The 25332-nt window shown below is 43.0% G+C and overlaps 1 protein-coding gene across 3 annotated transcripts in view; it reads right to left on the minus strand.

Moving 5' to 3' along the window:
* The window catches only part of LOC122554117 (cAMP-dependent protein kinase catalytic subunit beta), a 197368-nt gene that overhangs the window by 36617 nt on the left and 135419 nt on the right, over positions 1-25332 (minus strand). For all 3 annotated transcript variants that reach the window (XM_043698626.2, XM_087990385.1, XM_043698624.2), the window contains 2 exons: positions 20389-20450; positions 6513-6641 (listed from right to left, as the gene is read on the minus strand). In XM_043698626.2, coding sequence (XP_043554561.1) covers positions 6513-6641; positions 20389-20450 — 191 coding nt within the window. The remainder of the gene's footprint in view (positions 1-6512; positions 6642-20388; positions 20451-25332) is intronic.

A 25332-nucleotide genomic window follows, 5' to 3' on the forward strand; every position in this document is an offset into this window, starting at 1 on the left:
TCCAGTCTTCCGGCACCTCACCTGTGACTATCGATGACACAAATATCTCAGCAAGAGGCCCAGCAATCACTTTTCTAGCTTCCCAGAGTTCTAGGGTACACCTGATCAGGTCCTATAAACCTGCTGGACTATAACCTGGTGTCATCTGACTCTACTTTCTATGTTTTGTACCTGCAATGTCAATGTAGGATTGAGTGACCAGATTGATGCAACGTTTGCAGCCAACAGGAAAACAGTACTGAATAGGTAACAGTTTCCACACACTCCAAGCAACATTGACATTTTCTTAAAACTTGACAATTTTTAATTGTATGTGCAAAGTGTCTTAGAAGCCCTTTCCAAACAGCATCTTCGCACCATGTGCTGCATCAGATGAAGGCAGCAGCACTCCACCATCTTCTTGTGAGCAATTCAGAATGGGTAATAATTTACAGTCGAGCTAGCGATGCCCAAAACCCACGAACGAATAAAGTTTCAGCTTTATTCACTTAGCAGACTGCACTTCTCTTTTCTGAATCTGGCTCACAATCCTTTGCCTGCTGCTTTGGTTTTATTCACTTGAAGGACATGGGCATTGTTGGCTGACCAGCATTTATTGACTGTCCTAAGCTGCCCTGGAGAAGGTAGTGGTGAGCTGCCTCCTTGAACTGCTGCAGTCCACTTGTGAGTTGACTGACAATGCTGTTAGAGAAGGAATTCCAGGATTTTGATTCAGTGACAGTGAAGGAACGGCAATACATTTCCAAGTTAGGATGGTGAGTGACTTGGAGGGGACCTTGAAGGGGTGGCGTTCCACGTACCTGCTGCCCTTGTCCTTTTAGATAGTAATAGTCATGGGTTTGGAAGGTGCTGTTTAAGGATGTTTGCTGAATTCCTGCAGTGCATTGTGTAGATTGCACACATTGATGTAACTGAGCAACAGTGGTGGAGGGAGATGATGTTTTTGGATGTGGTGCCAATCAAGTGGACTGCTGTGTTCTGGATAGTGTCAAGCTTCTTGATTGTTGTTGGAGCTGCACCCATCCAGGCAAGTGGGAAATACACGTAGACAACCCTTTATCCAAAATCCGAAAAGCTCCAAAATCCAAAGTTTTTCTGGTGAAGTTTTTCTCATTAGGAAGGTTGTTTGGCATGCAAACAGTTAACACAATTCCACACCCACTCAATGTGTGTCACTCAGATGAGAAATGTGGGGATCATGGCCCAGCACTGGCCAACCTCAATTCTGTCTCAGGCCCATTACTCAGTCAGTCTGCTGTTCAGTAAGATCTTTTAAAATTTCATCGTTGAACTGTCACTTATTCTGAAATTCGAAAAATTCTGAAAACCAGTTGGTCTCAAGCATTTCGGATAAAGGATTGTGTACCTGTATCCCATCACGGTGTTGACTTGTGCATTGTAGATGATGGATCGGCTTTGGGGAGTCATGAGGTAAATTATTCGCTGCAGCATTCCTAGCCTCTGACCTACTCTTGTAGCTGCTCTGTTTATGTGGCGATTCCAGTCAATGGTAACCCCCAGGATTTTGACAGTGGGTAATTCAGTGATGGCAACTTCATTGAATGTCAAGGGTTAGTGGTTAGATTGTTTCTTATTAAAAATGGTCACTGCCTGGCATTTATGTGGCTACGTGTCAGCCAAGCCTGGATATTGACCAGGTTTTGCTACATTTGAACATAGACTATTTCAGTTTCTAAAGAGTCAAGATTGGTGCTGAACATTGTGTACTCAGTGAACATCTCCACCTCTGGCCTTATGATGGAGGGAAGGTCATTGATGAAGTAGCTGAAAATGGTTGGGCCTAGGACAATACCTTGAGGAACTCCTGCAGAGATGTCCTGGAGCAGGGATGTCTGATGCCCAATAACCACAACAACGCTCCGGTGTGTCAGGTATGATTTTGGAGTGTTTGAGCCCGGTAGCCACTGATTCCAGTTTAGCTAGGGCTCTTTGATGCTACATTCAGTCAAATGTGGCCTTGAGGTCAAGGGTTGTCACTTTTCCATCGCCTCTGGGATTTAGCTCTTTTGTTCAAGTTTGACCCAAGGTTATAATGAGGTCAGGAGCTGATTGGCCCTGGCAGAACCCAAACTGGGCATCACTGAGCAGGTGCTTCTTAATGACACCTTTCATCACTTTACTAATGAATGAGAGTAGACTGATGGAATGGTAACTGGATAGTTTGGATTTGTCCTGCTTTGTGTGTATAGGCCATACCAAAAGAATTTCCCACATTGTCGGGTAATGCCAGCTTTGTGACTGTACTGGAACAGCTTGGCTAGGGAATTGGCAAGTTCTGGAACACAAGTTTTCAGTACTATTGCTGCAATGTTATCAGGGCCCATGGCCTTTGCTGCATCCAGTGTCGCATTTTCTTGACATCATGCAGAGTAAATTGAATTGGTTGAAGAATGGTATCTGTGATGCATGGGACTGGAGGAGGCTGAGATGGTCATCTACTTGGCACTTCTGGCTTAAGATTGCTGCAATGTTTCAGCCTTATGTTTTGCACTAATATTTCTCCCAGCATAGAAGATAAGGGTATTTGCGGATCCTCTTCCTCCAGTGAGTTAATTGCCTACTACCATTCACAACAGGATGTAGCAAGACTGCTTAGAGCTGATCCATTGATTGTGGGATCATTTAGCTCAGTCTATAACTTGCTTTCAGCATACCAGTAATTCTGCTTGGTAACTTCATCAAATTGACATCTCATTTAGGTATGCCTGGTGCTGCTCCTGCACTCTCCACTGAACCTGGGTTGATCCCCTAGCTTGATTGTAATGGTTGAGTGGAGGATATGCCAGGTCATGAGGTTGCAGTTTGTGGAATACAGTTCTGCTGCTGACATGTGGGTCACGGATGCCCAGTCTTGAATTGCTAGTTCGAACTTTGTCCCATTTGGGGCATGGTGAGAGTGCCACACAACACGATGGGGACATTCTCAAAGTGAAGGTGGGACACAAGGTCCGCAGAGTTCCCTCTTACTAATTGATAAGGATGAGGTCAAGTATCTTTTTCCCTGTTGGCTCTGCCACCACCTGCTGCAGACCTGGTCAAGCAGCTAACTTTTTTTTTGGATGCTATCAGCTTGATAAATAGTGCTGCCATTGAGTCACTCTCAGTAGTGTTATGAACTTGAAAGCATGTACTATACCTTTAAGAGACTGAATGCTGTTCTGCACTGAGAGCACCTGCTACATGACTAGCTTGCAGTCTCAGTGTACCGGAAAATTAAAAATATATTGGAAGAACAAATATTTTGGAAGAACAAATAAGAATGCGGAATACAGGGTTAATGGTAGGGTTCTTAGTCAGGTGGAGGAACAGAGGGATCTTGGGGTCTATGTACATAGATCTTTGAAGGTTGCCACTCAGGTGGATAGAGTTTGTAAGAAGGCCTATGGAGTATTATCGTTCATTAGCAGAGGGATTGAATTCAAGAGTCGTGAAGTGATGTTGCAACTGTACAGGACTTTGGTTAGGCCACAGTTGGAGTACTGTGTGCAGTTCTGGTCGCCTCACTTTAGGAAAGATGTGGAAGCTTTGGAGAGGGTGCAGAGAAGATTTACCAGGATGTTGCCTGGAATGGAGAGGAAGTCATACGAGGATAGGTTGAGAGTTCTCGGCCTTTTCTCGTTGGAACGGCGAAGGATGAGGGGTGACTTGATAGAGGTTTATAAGATGATCAGAGGAATAGATAGAGTAGACAGTCAGAAACTTTTTCCCCGGGTACAACAGAGTGTTACAAGGGGACATAAATTTAAGGTGAAGGGTGGAAGGTATAGGGGAGATGTCAGAGGTGGGTTCTTTACCCAGAGAGTGGTGGGGGCATGGAATGCGCTGCCCGTGAGAGTGGTAGAGTCGGAATCATTGGTGACCTTTAAGCGGCATTTGGATAGGTACATGGATGGGTACTTAATCTAGGTTAGAAGTTCGGCACAACATCGTGGGCCGAAGGGCCTGTTCTGTGCTGTATTGTTCTATGTTCTATGTTCTATATAACATTTGGCTGTGAAATGAATACCCGAGTTGGTTGCTGTTTTGACAACAATTTGAATTTAACCCATTTAAATTATGCCCCAGAATACTAAAACCCAATTGAACTTGAATTAATTGTTTTGCAAACCTCAAACCAATGGGACGATCCAATGTTGGAGGTATAAGAGAGGAAGGCAGTTTGAAAGTCAGACAGAGAGTAACTGCCATTGAGAAAGACCAAGATACTGAAACACTTTCTATCAAAAGTACCTTTTCATATGAAACATATTCGCAGTAAAAGAAAGGCAATGACTCAGGGAGATCTTCAGCTGAAGGAAGACAGATACTGCGGATGACAGCCGCTGTATGGTTTTGAAATCAAGTTGATAGAATTTTAATAAGTATTTTATCAGAACAGTGTATTGTTATACAATTGGAGGTAGATAATAAGCAGCTAAGAGAATGAGGAGCTTAGAGTTGTGAATTGTTGTTGTTTAATGTTCACTTTTACAGTTCAAGAATAAATTGATATTTTCTTTAAATAGTGGAACTTGAGAGATTTTAACAGATTACAAGGCAAGGTGAGCTTTTCTGGGTGTCTGGTTTAATTAACAGAAGGGTTCACCTCTGTGGCGTAACAGTAATGAATATTGAAATCCCCCACCCTGAATACACTTTGCTCCCTTGCAACCCTCAGTATTTTCTCCAGGTGTTGTTCAACGTGGAGGAACACTCACTCATCAACTGAGGGAGGACATTACGTATCTTGTTTTACTGCCTTGCCAATCCTCCTCTGTGCAGCACCTATTGCTTCCTTGCTCAGCTTTTCGCCTCTCCAAGCTATTGCTCACAATGAGTGTGTGTTCAGGAGAAGGAAGCAGCAGGGGAACAGAGGGATCAGTAAGCAGGAGGGAAGTAGAAGGAGCACATTTCTTTCATTTTTAAAAACGTACTTGAAGTCCACATACAAATGGAGGAATTTAGGAATATACAAAATATTTCAGTTTGCAGGGTTTGCTCCCTCCCCCACCACCCAAGACAAGTCTTACAGATCTTAACTATAGGTTTTACATTGCTGGCATCGGGAAAATCCGGTGTGCTTCATGATGTCAATGTCAATGTCAAAACATGTGGCGCTGGAAAAGCACAGCAGGTCAGGCAGCATCCGGGGAGCAGGAGAGTCGACATTGTAGACACAAGCCCTTCACCGTGAGTGAGAGAGTGCGAGAGAGAGAGTGCGATTGGGGGGCAGGGGAGCTGAGAGATAAATAGAGGGTCGAAGAGGAGCTGGGGCAAGGTAGCTGGGAAGTCAATAGGTAGATGCCGGTAGAGGGGTAACAGTGATAAGTTGGTAAGTAAGGTGCAGTGGATAAGTGGGAAGGAAGATGGACAGGTAGAACAGGTCAAGTGGGCAGTGCTGAGTTGGAGGGTTGGATCTGGGTTGAAGTGGAAAGAGGGGAGATTTGGAAACTGGTGAAATCGACGTTGATGCACTGTGGTTGAAGGGTCCCAAGTTCACTCTCCTGCTGAAGGGCCTATGCCCGAAATGGTGACTCTCCTGCTCCTCAGATGCTGCCTGACCATTTCTTTTCCAATGCTACACTTTTAGATTCTGACTCTCCAGCATCTGCAGTCCTTATTTTCTCCTTCATGCTGTTACACTTAAAGTTGCACTCTTCCGGAGTGCAAATTGAACATTAAATGAGGATTTTTTAAAAATTCTTTATAGTCGTGACATCAGGAAACACTGATCAGCAGAGATCTGATTCAGGGTGGGAATGGTTTTGTTTGCTGGCTTGGTTTCAGCTTTCACATTATTTGCCTCGGAGATTGAGAGTAAGGGTCAGAGTGGAAAGGCCATATTAGTCAGTTAAGTTGTACCTTGTGCAGCTGTTTTGAGTTGTTCTGGTGGGTCAGACTGCATTGTTGTTTGAGATGTGAATTCCATAGTATTTGCAAGTTGAAACATTTATTTTGTGTAAAAATAAGCTTTTTCTTGAAACGAGCTGTTATATTTAATTTGCAGAGAATTCAAACTGCATCAAATGGCTCAATTAATTAAAAAATGCTTAGCTTACAAATCTGGAGTGAATAGTTTGATATTATTAAACCATGCAGTTAAGACAGCTGAGCTAGTTCAAGCTTTAAAAGGAAATGGTCTTTGAAGCTTTGTTGTATTTTTGACGTATTAGAGGCTGACCTTTTCACCATCGCCTTGTACTTAAGTTGGCAAAAAGCCAAAAGCCAGAATTCACGAAAGGCACCTCTACATTAACTAACATTACATCCCTCTGAAAATTAAACCACATTGCAACAGGGCAAATCCTTACAAGGAGTGGTTTCAGAAAGGAATGACAAAAGGTACAGAAGAAAGCATAGCTTAGTTATCATACTATCACCAAAATTACCACGAAGTGACCTAGTATTCCCTCCATACTTCCACAAAAATATGTGTCAGTACAAAGATGTTCAGAAGCTTTAATCTACATTTGTATTTCTTTTGTTTATTTATCATGGGGCAGCATACTTACTTTCTGTTTGTCCAGTATTTTCATGGCATAGTACTGTTCTGTTCCTTTATGTTTCACCAACATAACTCTTCCAAAAGAACCCGTTCCAAGTGTTTTTTGCCTTTCAAAGTCATCTAGGCCTGCAGTGTTCTGAAAGATATGGAAAAACAATTTGACTTGCTTTTAATGTTGTTCACTGCTACTTCATACTGGAATTGCCATTCAACATCCACATGGCCCAGTTTAGGTCCTAACCTACAGATTTTGTGAGGTGACTCCTCCTTTGAGTAGATGTGCACTGGAGGTAGAGAGGGAGGGAAAGACAGAAAAAACATCCCCTCACAACTAAAGCAAAAAATCAGATGTTTTCTTCCCCTCAATTTACATTCCAAGCCCCTCCTCTTCATTTAATTCCTTGCCAGAATACAATTCTCATAGTACACCAAGCATGTTACTCATATGTACAGCTTTTCAGTGGCATATTATTCAGTTATGCATAGCTGGATCTGATCTGGTCTCTGCTTTGTGCTCATGCAGAGGAGTGGGAATTTCGTTAATGTTTTGCCAACAAATTTTATTTTCTATTCGTTCACAGTATAAGGATATCATTGAAGACTTCAGCATTTATTGGCTACCCCTAATTGGCAAGAGGTTAGTTGAGAGTCAACCACATTACTGTCGGTCTGAGTCACAAAGATCACACAAGATTGGCAGTTTCCTTCCCTAACCATCATTAGTGAACCAGGTGAGTTTTTTTCCCCAACAATCTTAATCGCAGATTTTGTTTTTATTGAATTCAAATACCATCATCCGCCATGGCAGGATTCGAACCCGAATCCCCAGATCATTTACTGGGTCTCGAGTTAACAGGTCAGCAATAATACCACAAGGCCATCACCTCCCCTTGATGTAGTTTGACCTGTTTGCTTACTGTAGGGCAATAGGGCAATCAAGACTAGTCTTGCACGGCATCCAAAATGGTTTTAAGATATATTCCAAATATTCTAACAGCAATATCATTAAAAGGAATAATTTCTCCTTCATAATCAAGACATGTGGAGGCCAGTTTTAGCACTTTCATAATCTAGGCTACCATCTGTAATTAAAATCTCTCTTTACCCATCTTTGCCTTTGCTTACGCTTCTGATTTCTATATGTATCAGAGTATGCCAGTACTGAACATGCCTAATGAGGTACAGAGAAGTGTCAAATAAATTTTCTTCTACCTCTGGCATGAACATGAACAAACATCAGAGTATGTGAATTAAGAGCAGGAATACGCTTTTTGGACCTTCAAGATTGTTCCACCATTTGATAACATCACAGCTAATCTGAATGCATTGTCAATCGCACTTTCCTGACTTTCTTGACACCTTTTGTTCGTCAAGGATTTATTGACCACTGCCATAAAAATTTTCAATGACCAGCCTCTTGCCAGATATTACTTCATGCCCGTGAGAGAATCCATAAAATAGAACCCCTACCGTGTGGAAACAGGCCATTCCGCCCATCAACTCTACACCGACTCTCTGAAGAGCATCCCACCAAACCCATCCCCCTGACCCTGTAACCCTGCATTTCCCATGGCTAATCTACCTAGCCTGCACATCCCTGGAGATTGTGTACAACTTAGCGTGGCCAATCCTCCTAACGCAACAACTTTGATGATGGGTGGAAACCGGAGCACCCAGAGGAAACCCATTCAGACACTGAAGAATGTACAAATTCCATACAGTCATCCAAGGGTGAATTTGAACCCAGGTCCCTTGATTCCATGAGGCAGCAATGCAAACCACATGCCGCCCAGAGATTATAAATTTATCTCTATCAAATATGGTGTAGATTCCAATTCTGGAAAGTACTTCAGCATTGTACTTAATGTCCATAAAGCAGCCGTGATGCCCAAATTTAACATGCACAACTTTCATTTACATTGAACAGGTTTTCACACTTTCATTCAGTCTGTAGGAATCATCCCAATATGCCAGTGAACCACCTTGCTCTCATGCCAACGGTTCTGTCCTGAGCCTGCTGCAATGCTCCAATGAAGCACAATGCAAGCTCAAGATACATCGCGTTTTCCACTAAGGCACTCTGAAGATTCATGGTCTGAACATTGAATTCAACAACTTCAGAAACTGACTTCATATCTGGTCTCCATTTTTCTAAATTTGTCTCCACCACCATCACCTCCTTCCCCCTAAAAAAGAGTCCTGCTTATGTCTTACTTTGCACTTAGAAACAAGAACTAATTCTCTCCCTTTCACCCTCCTTATATCTCTATTCTCTCCTCTATTAACATCCCCTTTGTCTTTTGCAATGGGTCTCGAAAGCATCCGACCCGTAGTTCCTCCTCTACCTCGGTCAGACGTATAAAAAAGAACTATTTTCCAACACCTTTCAGTTCTGAATTCATACCAGGCTCAAAACCCTCTTCCCACAGATGCTGTCAGGCCTAAGTTTCGAACATTCTGTGCTTATTTCAGATTTCCAGCACCTACAGAATTTATTTCACATTATCAAGATTAATTTAAACAGAAGAATCCAAAAATTAAAAGGGTAAAGTCTGACCTACTATGAGAATGTAAGATGGAGATCAGAGTCGAATCCAGGATGGGGGGTTGGGGGGGTGCGGCGGGGAAGGTGGGTGCGAGTAGGGAAGGCAGCTGGGAAGGCGATAGGTAGGGGGTTGACGCTGATAGGTCGGGAGGGGAGGGTGGAGTGGATAGGTGGGAAGGAAGATGGAGAGGTAGGACAGTTCAAAAGCGTCAAGTTGAAGGATTGGATCTGGGATGGGGTAGGGGGAGAGGAGGGGAAATGAGGAAATTGGTGAAATCAACATTGATACCATATGGTCGGAGGGTCCCAAAGCGAAAGATGAAGCATTCTTTTTCCAGGCATTAGGTGGATTGGATTTGGCGGTGGAGGGGCTCCAGGACATGCATGTCTTTGGCAGAGTGGGAGGGCGACTTGAAGTGGTTGGCCAAAGAGTGGTGGGATTGTTTGGTGAGTCTGTCCCAGAGATATTTCCCGAGACGTTCCCTGAGATGGCGTCCTGTCTCCCCAGTGTAAAGGATACCACAACAAGAGCAACAGACACAGTAGATGAGGTCTTTGGATGTGCAGGAAAATCTTTGCTGGATGTGGAAGGATCTTCTGGGGCCTTGGACAGAGGTGTGGACACAAGTTTTACACCTCTTGCGGTGGCAAGGGAAGGTGCTGGGAGGGGAGGGCGGGTTGGTGGAATGTGTGCACCTAACAAGGGAGTAATGGAGGGAATGGTTTCTGTGGAATGCTGATGGGGTGCGGAGGGAAATATATCTCTGCTTCTGGGATTTGATTGTAGGTGGCAAAAATGGTTAAGGATAATGCATTAATCTGGAGATTAGTGGGGTAGAAGGTGAGGACTAGGGGGTTCCTATCCTTGTCACGATTGGAGATGGGGTTCAAGGGTGGAGATGCGGGAAGTGAAGGAGATGCACTGGAGGGCATTGTTGATCACATGGGAGGGGAAATTGCAGTCTTTGAAGTAGCAGGCTATCTGGGATGTTCTGGAGTGGAATTGTTCCTCCTGGGAGCTTATAGGAGTGAGGAGAGAAATATATCTCTGGTGCTGGGGTCTGATTGTTGGTGGCAGAAATGGCAGAGGATAACATGCTGTATCCGGAGATTAGTGGGGTGGAAGGTGAGGATGAGGGGGTGCAAATCTGCACCCACACCTCCCCCCTCACTTCTGCCCAAGGCCCCAAAGGATCCTTCCACATCTGGCAAAGACTTTCCTGCACAACCAAACACCTTATCTACTGTGTCCGTTGCTCTCGATGTGGTGTGCTCTACATTGAGGAGACAGGATGCCAACTCGTGGAACATCTCTGGGACACAGGCACCAAACAACCTCACCACCTGTGGCTGACCACTTCAACTTCCCTTCCCATTCCTCAAGTCCTGAGCCGCCTCCACTGCCAAATCCAACCCACCTGACGCCAGGAGGAAGAATGCCTCATCGTCCACTTTGGGACCCTCCAATCACACGACATCAATGCCGATTTCACCATTTTCCTCATCTCCCCATCCCAGATTCAAGCTGGCACTACCCTCTTGAACTGTCCTACCTGTTCATCTTCCTTTCCACCTATCCGTCCACTCACCCCTCCGACCTATCAGCATCACCCCCAACCTGTATCTACCTATTGTCTTTCCAACTACCTTCCCCCACCCTCACCCGATTTATCTCTCAGCCTCTTTCCCCACATTCCTGATAAAGGGCTTATGCCTGAAATGTTGATTCTCGTGCTCCTCAGATGCTGCCCGACCTGCTGTGTACTTCCAGTACCACACTTTTCAACTCTGTCCAGTTTACCATTGGAAGGTGTCAGAGCAATGTCAGGAGACATATGACTGGCAGCTTAACATTCCTAGCTATCGCTGTTTTAAATGGGACAGTAAGGGAAACAAAAGGGGTGGGGGAGTCGCAATGCTGTTTAGGGATCACATCACAGCTGTGTTCAGGGAGGACACATTGGAAGGATCTTTCAGTGAGGCATTATGGATGTAGCTCAGGAATAGAAAAGGGTCACAATATTGGGAGTTGTCTATAGACCTCCCAACAGGCCAAGGATGACGGAGGAGCACATATGCAGTCAGATACTTGAAAGGAGTGGTAAAAAGCAGGGTGGTTATGGTGGGTAACTTCAACTTTCCACATTATTGGCTGAGAATCCCGTACAGCCAGGGGCGAAGATGGAGAGCAGTTTGTTAGGTGTGTCCACCAAATTTGTAAAAAACTAAAATCACATGGGATTCAGAGTAGGCTGGCTAGCCGGATACAAAACTGGCTTGGTCATAGAAGATAGGAAGGTAGCAATGGAAGGGTGTTTTTCAGAATGGAGACCGGGTAATTAGTAGTATTTCACAGGGATCAGTCTTAGATCCTCTGTTGTTTGTAATATATATATAAATGTTCTGGAAGAAAATGTGGGTGAACTGATTCGGATAGCGCAGATGATTGTGAAAGGATAAAAGCGGATATAGATAGATAGAACAGTAAGCACAATACAGACCCTTCAGCCCACGATGTTGTACCGAGTATTTATCTTAATCTAAGATCAACCTAGCCGACACACCCCTCAATTTACTGCCGTCCATGTGCTTGTCCAGTAGTTGCTTAAATGTCCCTAATATCTCTGACTCTACCACCACCACCACTCGCAGTGCATTCCACGCACCCAGTACTCTGTGCGTAAAGAACTTACCTGTGACATCTCCCCATATCTTCCTCCAATCACCTTAAGATTATGACCCCAGTTGATAGTCATTTTTGGCCTGGGGAAAGTCTCTGGGTTGAAACTTTATTGCTGGAACAGCACAGCAGGTTAGGCAGCATCCAGGGAACAGGAGATTCGACGTTTCGGGCACAGGCCCTTCTTCAGGAAGGGCCTGTGCCTAACCTGCTGTGCTGTTCCAGCAATAAAGTTTCAACTTTGATCTCCAGCATCTGCAGACCTCACTTTCTCCTCGAAAGTCTCTGGGTATCTACTCTGCCTCTCATTACCTTGTACACCTCTATCAAGTCACCTCTCTTCCTCCTCCTCGCCAGTGTGAAAAGTCCTAGCTCACTCAACCTCTCTTTCTAAGACAAGCCCTCCAATCCATTGATGTCTCGGGCACAGAAATGGCAGGATGGAGTTTAAGCTAGACAAATGAGAGATGATGAATTTTGGAGTATCAAGTTTAGGTGTGAATTATATTGTAAATGACAGAATCCTTGGAACAATAACATACAGGCGAATCTGGGTATGCAGGTCCACAGTTCTGTAAGAGTGGCCAAGGTAATTAAGAAGGCATATGGCATACTTGCCGTTATCAGCCAGGGCATAAAGTACAGAGTTGGCAAACCATGTTGCAGCTTTTTAAAACCCTTGTCAATCCGCATTTGGAGCATTGTGTGCAGTTTTGATCACCACACCTACCAGAAGGATGTGGAAGCTTTGGAGAGAGTACAGAGAAGGTTCACCATGATGTTGCCTGGTCTCGAAGGCATTGGCTATGAGGAAGGTTACAAAGACTAGGGTTGTTTTCACCGGGAAGATGACCGCTGAGAGGAGACCTGATAGAAGTCTACACAATTATGAGGCAGAGATAGAGTGGATAGTCAGAGGCTTTTTCTCAGGTTGCAGTTTCAATTACAAGAGGGTACAGGTTCAAGGTGAGAGTGGGGAAGTTTAAGGGAGATATGCGAGGAAAGCTTTTCAAGCAGAAAGTGGTAGGAGCCTGGAACGCATTGCTGGAAAAGGTGGTGCACATTGGCCACATTTAAGAGGCATCTGGATGTTTATATGAAGAGGGAGGGAAGACAGGGATACAGACTGAACAAGAGCAGGTTTGTTTTTTAGTGAGGACATAATGATCGGCACAGGCTTGGAGGGCCGAAGGGCCTGTTCCTGAGCTGTACTTCTCTTTTGTTCTTTATTTTAATCTTTGCAAAATGAGGTACATAGCTCCAACATAAAGTCAGAATTACAAATGTAGCTTGGAGCAGGTGCTGTGCTTTAGGATAACCGTAAAAAGCCATCCCACAAAGTTTCCAAGCCATTCCAAAGTGATACTCAGAGCATAAAAATAAATTAATAGCATAACTAGAAACTTATGAAAACACTACTTAGTGCTCACAGTCAGTCACCTTTACAAAATTGATTTCACAACTGTGTAATGTTAAAAGATTAAATGGGAATAGCTCTCTGGACATTAGAACATAGAACATAGAAGAATACAGCGCAGTACAGGCCCTTTGGCCCTCGATGTTGCGCCGATCCAAGCCCACCTAACCTATACTAACCCACTATCCTCCATATACCTATCCAATGCCCGCTTAAATGCCCATAAAGAGGGAGAGTCCACCACTGCTACTGGCAGGGCATTCCATGAACTTACGACTCGCTGAGTGAAGAACCTACCCCTAACTTCAGTCCTATATCTACCCCCCCTTAATTTAAAGTTATGCCCCCTTGTAATACCCGACTCCATACGCGGGAAAAGGTTCACACTGTCAACCCTATCTAACCCCCTAATCATCTTGTACACCTCAATCAAGTCACCCCTAAACCTTCTTTTCTCTAATGAAAACAGCCCCAAGTGTCTCAGTCTTTCCTCATACGATCTTCCTTCCATACCAGGCAACATCCTGGTAAACCTCCTCTGCACCCGTTCCAGTGCCTCCACATCCTTCCTATAGTATGGCGACCAAAACTGCACACAATATTCCAGATGCGGCCGCACCAGAGTCTTATACAACTGCATCATGACCTCAGGACTCCGGAACTCAATTCCTCTCCCAATAAAAGCCAGTACGCCATATGCCTTCCTCACCGCACTATTTACCTGGGTGGCAACTTTCAGAGATCTGTGTACATGGATACCAAGATCCCTCTGCTCATCCACACGACCAAGTATCCGACCATTAGCCCAGTACCCCATCTTTTTGTTATTCTCCCCAAAGTGAATCACCTCACACTTAGCTACATTGAATTCCATTTGCCACCTTTCTGCCCAGCTCTGCAGCTTCTCTACATCCTGCTGTAACCTGCCACATCCTTCCTCACTGTCAACAACTCCTCCGACTTTCGTATCATCCGCAAACTTGCTCACCCAACCTTCTAACCCCTCTTCCAGGTCATTTATAAAAATGACAAACAGCAATGGTCCCAAAACAGATCCTTGCGGAACACCGCTAGTGATGGCACTCCATGAAGAAACTTTGCCATCAACTACTACCCTCTGTCTTCTTCCATCCAGCCAATTCCTAATCCAAACCTCCAACTCACCCTCAATGCCATATCTCCGTATTTTCTGCAGTAGCCTACCATGGGGAACCTTATCAAACGCCTTACTAAAATCCATATATACCACATCTACCGCTTTCCCCTCATCAACCTCCTTCGTCACCTTTTCAAAGAATTCAATAAGGTTTGTGAGGCACGAACCTGCCCTTCACAAAACCATGCTGACTATCCTTGATCACATTATTCCTATCCAGATATGCATAAATCCTATCCCTTACAATTCTCTCTAAGACTTTGCCCACAACAGAAGTGAGACTCACCGGCCTATAGTTACTAGGGTTATCCCTACTCCCCTTTTTGAACAAGGGAACCACATTTGCTATCCTCCAGTCTTCTGGCACTACTCCTGTAGACAAAGAGGACATAAAAATCAAGGCCAATGGCTCTGCAATCTCCTCCCTTGATTCCCAGAGAATCCTAGGATAAATGCCATCAGGCCCAGGGGACTTATCTATTTTCACCTTTTCCAGGATTTCCAACACCTCTTCTCTACATACCTCAAAGCCATCCATTCTACTTATTTGTGACTCAGTATTCACATCGACGACAATGCCCTGTTCCTGAGTAAATACTGAAGAAAAGTATTCATTCAGTGTCTCCCCAATCTCTTCCGCCTCCACACGCAACTTCCCACTACTATCCTTGACTGGACCTATTCCTACCCTAGTCATTCTTTTATTCCTAACATACCTATAGAAAGCCTTAGGGTTTTCCCTAATCCTACCGACTAAGGACCTTTCATGTCCCCTCCTTGCTGCTCTTAGCTCTCTCTTCAGGTCCTTCCTGGCTACCCTATAACTCTCAATCGCCCCAATTGAACCTTCACGTCTCATCTTGAGATAGGCCGCCCTCTTCCATTTAACAAGGGATTCCAATTCCTTATTAAACCACGGCTCCCTCGCACGACCCTTTCCTCCCTGCCTGACAGGTACATAATTATCAAGGACACTCAATAGTTGCTCCTTGAACAAGCTCCACATATCATTTACACTCTTGCCTTGGAGGAGAAAGTGAGGTCTGCAGACGCTGGAGATCAAAGCTGAAACTTTATTGCTGGAACAGCACAGCAGGTCAGGCAGCATCTAGGGAACAGAAGATTCGACGTTTCGGGCACATGCCCTTCTTCAGGAAGGCCTAGACTCTTGCCTTGGAGTCTACTTTTCCAAGCCACACATCCTAAGTCATGCCTCACCGCATCATAATTTCCCTGACCCCAGCTATAACTCTTGCCCTGTTGTACACACTTATCCCTCTCCATCACGAGAGTAAAAATCACCGAATTATGGTCACTATCCCCAAAGTGCTCACCTACCTCTAATTCTAACACCTGGCCTGGTTCGTTACCCAGAACCAAATCCAGTATGGCCTCACCTCTTGTTGGCCTGTCTACATATTGTGTCAGGAAACTCTCCTGCACACATTGAACAAACACTGACCCATCTAACGAACTTGAGCTATAGCTTTCCCAATCAATATCAGGAAAGTTAAAGTCCCCCATAACAACCACCCTATTACTGTCACTCATCTCCTGAATCACCTTCCCTATCCTTTCTTCAATGATTCTAGGACTATTAGGAGGCCTGTAAAAGACTCCTAACAGGGTGACCTCACCTTTCCTATTCCTAACCTCAGCCCAAACTACCTCAGATGGCAAGTCCTCATCCATCGTCCTTTCCACCACTGTAATACTATCTTTGACAAGCAATGCCACACCTCCCCCTCTTTTACCCCCACCTCTGACCCTACTAAAACATTTAAATCCTGGAACCTGCAACAGCCAATCCTGTCCCTGTTCTAGCCATGTCTCCGTAATAGCCACAACATCGAAGTCCCTGGTACCAACCCACGCTGCAAGTTCACCTACCTTATTTCGTATACTTCTTGCATTGAAGTATACACACTTCAAGCCACTTTCCTGTTTACAGGCACCCTCCTTTGAAATTGATGCCATGTTCCTAACCTCCCTACACTCCAGGCCCTGCACCCTGAAGCTACAATCTGGGTTCCCATGCCCCTGCAGAGTTAGTTTAAACCCCCCCCCAAGAGCACTAGCAAACCTCCCCCCAAGGACACTGGTGCCCCTCAGATTCAGGTGTAGACCATCCTGTTTATAGAGGTCCCACTGTCCCAGAAAGAACCCCAGTTATCCAAAAACCGGAATCCCTCCCTCCTGAACCATCCCTGTAGCCACGCATTTAAGTGTTCTCTTTCCCTATTCCTCGAATCTCTATCACGTGGCACGGGTAACAAACCAGAGACAACAACTCTGTTCGTTCTAACTCTGAGCTTCCAACCTAGCTCCCTGAAAGCCTGTCTAACATCCTCGGCACTCCTCCTACCTATGTCGTTGGTGCCAATATGGACCCCCTCCAGGACACGGAAAACACGATCAGAGACATCACGTACCCTTGCACCTGGGAGGCAACATACCAAACGTGAGTCCCTCTCGTTCCCACAAAACCGCCTATCTGTGCCCCGAACTATCGAGTCCCCAATTACTACTGCTCTGCTCTTCTTATATTAAATCTAATATTAAAGGGTTAAACTGCACGGTCTTTGAGTGGGGACCACAAACATGAAAGAATACAGATGACCATCCATTGTAATTCACACTTCATTTAGACACAGTCATTTGCTGCTTGCTAATGGCAAGTTAAACTATCATTCAATCTCTTCCATCCAGAAATGCTTTCTGGCCATCCCTTGAAGCTTGTTATGTGGCATGTGCATTGTCTTGGGTAATCACTGAGTCAGGAAATAGTCTGCATATCGATTCCCCAGGATAAGGGTATTAGCATTTCCATTATCTCAGAGGATGATCTCATCCTGCCATTGTACCTGGGGTAACATGAGACCGGGAGTAACTGGGGTCTGTCTATAGTGGCATGTGACTGTGGGGGAGCAGCCAGAGCATCTGTAGACATGGCCAACTAATCTGTATAAAGGGGATATGTTTTCTTTGTTCAGGGCCTCACTTTGACTCAACCTTGCAGCCTGCGATGGGGTCAACTAGCTTGTACAAGCTTTAATAAACTTTAACTGTTTGCAGAAGTTGGTGTGCGCGAATTGCATCTCATGTGCGAAACCTCAGGAAAAGAACCCAACAACCGGGCATTCAAAAGTAAAGAGCACAAACAAAACAATTCGAAGGTTACTAGACTCAAAACAATAACTCTGCTTTCTCTCTACAGATAACACCAAACCTTCCGATTTTCTCCAGCATTCCCTGCTTTTGTTTTACAACAGAAAAGGCAGTAGTGTGCAATGCTAGAATTCATTTTGAGAGGGCTATAATACAACAGCAGAGATACACCACTGAGATTGTGTAAGGCTCTGATCAGCGCAGCAGGTCAGGCAGCATCCAAGGAGCAGGAGAATCGACGTTTCGGGCATGATCCCTTCTTCAGGAATTCGGGCTCATGCCCGAAACATCGATTCTCCTGCTCCTCGGATGCTGCCTGACCTGCTGCGCTTTTCCAGCAACACATTTTCAGCTCTGATCTCCAGCATCTGCAGTCCTCACTTTCTCCTAAGGCTCTGGTCAGACTGCATTTGGAATATTGAGAGTGCCCCGTCTCGAAGGAAGAATGTACTGGTGTTAGAGGCTGCAATGAGGTCTGCAGATGCTGAAGATCAGAGTGGAGTGTGTGTTGCTGGAAAAGCACAGCAGGTCAGGCAGTATCCAAGGGAGCAGGAAAAACTATGTTCCGGGCCGGAGCCTTTCCTAAAGGAAATTGGTGTTGGAGGGGGCCCAGTGGAGGTTTACAAGAATGATCCTGGGGATGAAGGGCATGTCATATGAGAAGCAGTTGAAGACTCTGGGTCTGTACTTGGAGTTTGTGAGGATGGGGTGAGGGGATCTGATTGAAACTTACAGAATACAAGAGGGTTGGATCGAACAGACACTGAAAAGACAATTCCACTTGTAGGACAGACTAGGACCTGAGGACCCAGCCTCAGAGTGAAAGGACAACCCTTTAGAATGGAGATAAGGAGGAATTTCTTCAGCCAGAAAGTGGTGAATCCATTGCGGTCACTGAGTGAATTTAAGATAGAGATAGATAGATTCCTGATTGGCAAAGAGGTCAAAGGTGACAGGGAGATGGCAGGAGAATGGGCTTGAATAACATTAGGAGAAAGTGAGGACTGCAGATGCTGGAGATCAGAGCTGAAACTGTGTTGCTGGAAAGGCGCAGCAGGTCAGGCAGCATCCAAGGAGCAGGGGAATCGCCGTTTTGGGCATGAGCCCTTCTTCAGGAATTCGGGCTCATGCCAGAAACATCGATTCTCCTGCTCCTTGGTTGCTTCCTGACCTGCTGCACCATTAGCCATAATCAAATGGTGCAGCAGTCTCAATCAGCCAAATGGTCTAAATCTTCTGACCTAATCTCACGAATCATCAAAATAGATGCATCAATGCTTCTACAAAGTACTGATTAATAAATGTCCAATGATAGACATTTTGCCCACTAGTTCGTCAGATAATATATATTGAATGACAGCAATAAATCAACTGGTCTAATTTCAATGCCATTTAACTTTGGAAAAATCAGAGTATGAGTAGCCTGCAAAGGCATTAACAAGCCAGTGAAGATTACAGACCCACATACTTAAATTCTAAAAGGGCTGAAACCATCAGCTACCACTGTGCCAAGTCAATTTTGCTGATTACATATCGAATAGCACTAATTTGGTTGTTTAGATCTATTTTAGATCTAAGTAAGGAAAAAGTCAGATGCCTGCGCCTAATTGCGGTTAGCTTCCTCTGAACATTGCAGCACGTGTGACTGTAAGTTCATAAGATGCAGGAGTTGGCCATTTGGCCCATCAAATATGCTCTTTGTTCAATAAATGCTGATTATCGGAAGAACTTGGCTTGGTTTTAATAGTTTCTCTTCGGTGTTTTGCCTGAAAAATAGCTACGTGACCAATGTAGCCAGGTGACAGTTGGTACCACATACCAGCAAGTGCTATCAGGTGTATAAAAAGAAAAGAGTGGGTAAAAAACTGGGTGAAAACCTCACAGGAGAAGTTTAAAGAAATTACAACTTAACATTTGGAGCTGTTGCTCGAAAAACCCAGTTACCAATGATTAAAATGTGAGGAAATGCTCTGCTAAATCTACTTGTACGGTACCCAAAGTAAAAGCTAACCACATCCGAAGGTTCTCATGCTGTTATTATTGCAGCCCAAAGGTTCAAAAGAAAGAAAAAGTGCAAAAACCTGACCTTGATATTTTTAGTATTAGATTTTAGTGGGTCACCCAAGGTATGTTCCAACAGTAAATTCCTGCTTGGATATTTATTAAGTTCACAGCTCCCATTACTTTTAAACTTTCTACTCGAGTGAAGAATGCACCTCACATTTGAGCTCAAGGAAAACGTGTGGGCAATCATTTGCAAAGTAATAATCCCTTGACAACATCAGACTGCCTCAGTCTCAACTATTTTCCATTCTTTCTTGATCTGGTGAGGAAGTCTGCGTTTTTTTTTTACAGAGTAAAGTAGACAGGAAGCAGGCCGAAAGAACACCGCAGGCCAGGCAGCATCAGGAGATGCAGAAGTTGATGTTTTGGGTGTAACCATCCTGAAGGGATGGGGGTGGGAGGGGGTGGGGAAGTTGCAGATAAAGGGGAAGGTGGGGACAGGGTGATGAAGTGGGGATAGGTGAAGATAGGCAGAGGGCATGACCTGGTTGGTCAATGGAAGGAATTAATTCAGTTGGTGGCAGGGAGCAGTGGAAGGGAGGGAGAAGGGCTGGGAAGGGATTCAAGGAATGGGGAGGGACGTTATTTGAAATCGGAGAATTCTACGTTGAGTCCTCTGGTCTTTTACAGAGCAAAGACCACAGATGTAAGCCTGGTACTGTCCAAAACTTCATGTGCGATTTACTGCTAGAGACACTTCAATATAAACAAGAGATGGATTCAGTGTATACACAAACACCCAATGTTCTCAGTTCCCTCCCCTCTGATTTCATCCTACAAGTGGCCTTGAAGTCATTCCTGCACATCATTGATATTAGGCATTAATGTAGGAGCATAACAATCCAACACATACCTGTGGTGGACTTTCCCATTTTCTTAAGAAATCTTCTTTGGCTTTGGCTAAGAACTCTTTCACTATAAAACAAAGATAGATTTATGGTTAAAATAATAAAGGAGATGTTAGAAGCATAGCTTATGAAAACGACAATTACAGTATCAAGTGTATAAGTAGTATATCATAGCAAATATAAATATTTAAAATCAAATCTTCTTAAAGATCACCAGACATGTAAAACTACTTATACACAAGATATCAAACTATATTTTTTAACATTTCTTTTGCACACATTTTAAGCTTCTCAGTTGAGTATTTTAATCAGAACTTGTAGCGAGTGCTACTAGTTCGCAACACACAACTTTTAAAAAAACAAAACCCAAAGCAGCAGCTAGGCAAGCAAGTTTTAATGTTAACAGCTATTCAGCAATGAATTGGAATGCATAATGACCACAGGCAAAGACACACAATAGCTATGAAACAATGCAAAACAAAGCTGCTCATAGTCACAGAAGGTTGAATTTTTGATTTCTGTAAAGACAATTTGTGAAAGGTCAATCTGACTTTCTTCTGATCTGTTGCAACTTTTAGATCTCAAATCAAATCACCATTGAAAAGTGATCCCTTTTCTTGTTTAGGTCAAGCATGGTTAGGGTCGCTGCACAGATCCTGAGAAAGTAGATGACTTTTATAGTAATGCCAATAAATGTTCAGCAGGAAATATAAAATTGATGCATTTTTTGCATGATTTACATTTCAAAAATCAGAAGTTTATATGCATGGTTTTCTCTAAACTATGTGGGACCATTTTGACATTTAATTGTAGATGAAATATACGCTATGCAAATGAAAACTTGTAATTTCTTTAGTGCTCGTCTTTCATTTAATTCTAACTAATATTTTCGCTAAGGCACTTCATTTTAATGTTTTCAAAAAATTGACTTTCTATGACTTTGGGCTTCTTACGAAATAACACGCATACCAAAGGTCTCTACAGTTCATCAAAGGTTTTCAGGACAATTCACCCCAAGTAACCAAAGGGATGAGATGACGAGAAGAAAAGGAGAGAAAAAAGTTCATGAATTTAACCACAGTAGAAAGGATGAATTACAAATACAACACATAGTACATTTCACACTACCAAAATTAAGATCATCATTTAAACGTTTTCTACACTTAAGTTAGTAAACCACCATAGCCAACAAGGTAGTGGAAAAAGTGAGGATCAGGGAATGAAGTTCTAACTTCTCTAACTACTGCAGAGCCAATTAATCCCTGTAAGTCTTAATATAGAACCTTGAAGGGAACTTCTAGCTTTTAATCGCTTTTTGTTTTTCTGCCCTCAAGTGTTCTCAAGATAACATTGTGAACTTCACCTTAGGAATGATTTGATGCTACATTAGCATAATGGTTAAGTCAATGAATTTAACTAAGAGAAGTATTTGTTGCAAGGTGGAAGGAGATTGAAAAAAGGAGAACACAAAGTATCTGATCGTGAACAAATACATTTAATCTTAAAAATTGTCTTGTGAATTGTCCGGCATCAGGAATGTGACATAGCAAGCTCTCTCAGTTCCAAATCTGTATACACTGGAATAATAGTTGGAAGGGTCATAAACATTTGTCCAATTAGAACACATGTCTGGATATCAAATTTGCAGCCCTTTTTTCTAACCTACCACCTAGCTCTTAAAAATCCAACTAATGGAGATGGCTCTACAGAGTTAATTCCCAGAACAATTTTTCCACCCCTGCACTAAACAAGTTACGAATGAAATTCCAGAAAAAGAGCACCTGCACAAATAAACACAAAAGAAGATACTTTTACAACACCAAACACAAGACTTTTGCAAGGTACTTTCAGGGCAGATTTGCAGAAGCAGACTAATAATTTACTTTAATTCACAACAGTACAACAAATTTCAAATAGTTGTGTTGCATTTTTCCATTTTCACATGCTGATCATGACAAAAGCGTGCATGTGCGGACATTTCTGTTTATTTAATTATCAAGCAGAAGTCTGCACGTGGGTCCAAAGCAGGTTTCTTTTCATTCCATGAACTCTCTTGCTCCCAACAAAATATCACTCAGTGCACTGAGCAGTCAGGTTTACTCAGACATTAACAAGTAGAAAGATTCAAAATTTCAATTTCATTAAAACTTTGATAATTCTTTACAGATAGAGGTGTAAAGAATTGGAAGCACTAACAAAGAAAATCCAATTTTTTAAATTATAAAATTAGATAACGGAAGTATATCAGTAAAAAGTGTGTATCATTCTGCATTTGAATAATTTAAATATTTGGTATTTTATTTTAAGATTTAGATGACGAGTGTGTGTATTTTAGGTCTGTACATTTTTTGAAATACATTCACGGGATATTGGCATTGCTTGTGGCCCAGCTTTATATGCTGAGAGTAGGTAAGAGTCCATACATTTCAATGGGTCTGGAGTCACATGCAGGTCTGACCAGGTAAGGATGGGAGATTGCTTTTCTGAAAGGATATCAGAGAACCAGATGGTGCTTTTCAATGACAGGCTTACTGAGTCTAGCTTTTTACCAGATTTTTCATTTCAATAATTCAAAGTGAAGCTTGATTTTCTTATTCTCCTGGAATCAAGACAAAGTTATTTTCCACACAATGGGCTGTTTCCTTTCTCCTTCCCCAACCATTTAATTTCTATACCAGCCTGATTTTCAGTGAGGATTAGCCTGAGGTACCCTCTAAATTAGTCAGACCAGGGCATGTTTGATGCCTCATTCACGTACAGATATCTGATATAAGTTAGGGTTTAAGTCAGTTAAAGGGCTCCTGTGGTACATATTGGTAGCGCCCCTAAGCCCTGGGTTCAAGTCCCATCTGGTCTAGAGAGGCGTTGATTCAAAACATCTATATAATGGGGTCTTGTGGCAGTGTCTCTCCCTGTGAGCCAGGAGATCTGGCTCAAGTCCAACCTGCTCCAGAGATGTGGCATAACAGGATGATTAAAAATATCTATAAGTGGGTTAATACAACTGCAGTAGTCTGGAACTAGGGAAACAGAAAAAAATGCTGTAGGTGGTGTTGATAATGATCACTATCCAGTAACTCTCCCCTTAAGGTTGTGAATATACGATTATTAGAAGAGCAAATTCCACTTTTGTTAAGCTACCTGCATTATTTGCTCCAATTCTGTTGTGAAAGAATGAGAATTTGTCATTATAAGTATTTAGCTGACTATAAATAGGTGTATAAAATCAAGAGGCTTCATGCTGGGTTTAGCAAAGCTGTCTTTAGCATCAAATGACAAATCTTTTCAGTGCAAAAATTAAAAGTCGCTGAGTACTAACCATAGCCATAACATTATAGAGTCATAGTCATTCTAGATTAGCTGAACGTTGAATTTTTCACCGTATCTCTCCCATATATATTTCAAACATCTTTAAAAATTTAAGAGAAAACTACAAGTAATATAGAATTCGGTAGGATAATCAAAGAAACGCAACAATGGAAATATCATACTTTGTTTTATATCTACTTGAACTGTTAAGATGATCCAGCCGTACAATTTCAGATTGCAATGGAGTTGGTTTTAAGGCCTTTACCACTAGGGTGAAGTACTACTTGGTGAGAGCTCTGTCAAAGTCATTATACTGAAAGCAGCAACTTGAATAATTGAATTAAACAAAAGATCAGTAGTTTAAAAACAGGACTTCTCCTTAAAGTGATAGCACATCTGTTTGATAAATGATAATGATGGGTATCTTAACCTATAAATCTGGTAATCAACTTTGAGAACTGAAAATCCTCTTTTAAAGCCTACCACTATTAAAGAGACACAAGTCCTATAAAACTGCAGATTGCGTGGGTGCAAAGTTGATTAACACTTATTACTGAGAAAGAGTAAAAAATTTGACTTCTTTTACCAACATAAGAACGTATGGACAAATGACCAGAGTCTAGCTTGACTGTGATAGCTCCCATGATCGAACAGCCTACCACTCAGGCACAATGCCAGGGACTCAGACAGGTTGTGGTAACGGCATTACCAACAAGCGATCATGTAACGATTAACTCTGTACAAACAGTCAATTCCTGTACAATAGGTCCTAGCAGATCTTGAGCCAAGAGAAGGCCAACACTAACTAAATCTGAAACTATAAGGCCAACAGCTAGATTTAAACTGAAAAGAAATTTTACTGTTAAGTGGAATTTATTAAATGCAACACAGGGATTGGTTGATATATTCACATTGCAGTTACTTTTCAGGAATCAACAGCATAACTAATTTCAGCTGGGTCATAACTGGTTTATACTGCCTATGTCCAAAGCAAATCAAGGCAGAAGACTATGTTATGATTTAGGTCGAAGTAATGATTTGGAGGTGCAGGTGTTGGACTGGGGTGGACAAGGTTAAAAATCTCAACACCAGGTTACCTGTTGGACGATAACCTGGTGTTGAGATTTTTAACTCTATCTCAGTTATTTAGCCCACAAATCCTAGTAGAATTTAAGAAATTTGCTCGTACACAGGAGATTCTGAATTCGAATTGCAGCAGTGCCTTTCCTTCAAAGTCAGCCTCTTAACGAAGGTGACAGGAGGAAATAGCCACATCACCATGGTCATTTTACAGGAAAGGGCTAATCATTGGGCTGAGAGCCCTATTTGCAGTGGTAGTCTCCTTATCTCTGGAAGGACTAGAAGGTCCAAGTTGGAGTTCCACCTACTTCAGAGGTCTGTCAGAACCTCAAACTCTGTAACCGATATGGCAGCAGACTTCAGCAGTACAAGCCAGACTCCACCAAGTCACCTTTTGCATAGCGTTCTGTGCAGCAATACAGACATGACACTATAACCTGACCTTGAAGAAAGGCTTGCAATGCTACATACAGAATCTCTATCAATTAAAACTAATGAATGAATAAGAAACAAAACTGTCAGTTGTTCAACATGGGAGAGCTGCTTCCTGTACATTAAAC

This window comes from Chiloscyllium plagiosum, unplaced genomic scaffold (genome assembly GCF_037043375.1).
Source record: "Chiloscyllium plagiosum isolate Xiang-an unplaced genomic scaffold, Cpla_swu_hap1 HiC_scaffold_9, whole genome shotgun sequence".
In the NCBI taxonomy this organism is placed as follows: Eukaryota; Metazoa; Chordata; class Chondrichthyes; order Orectolobiformes; family Hemiscylliidae; genus Chiloscyllium; species Chiloscyllium plagiosum.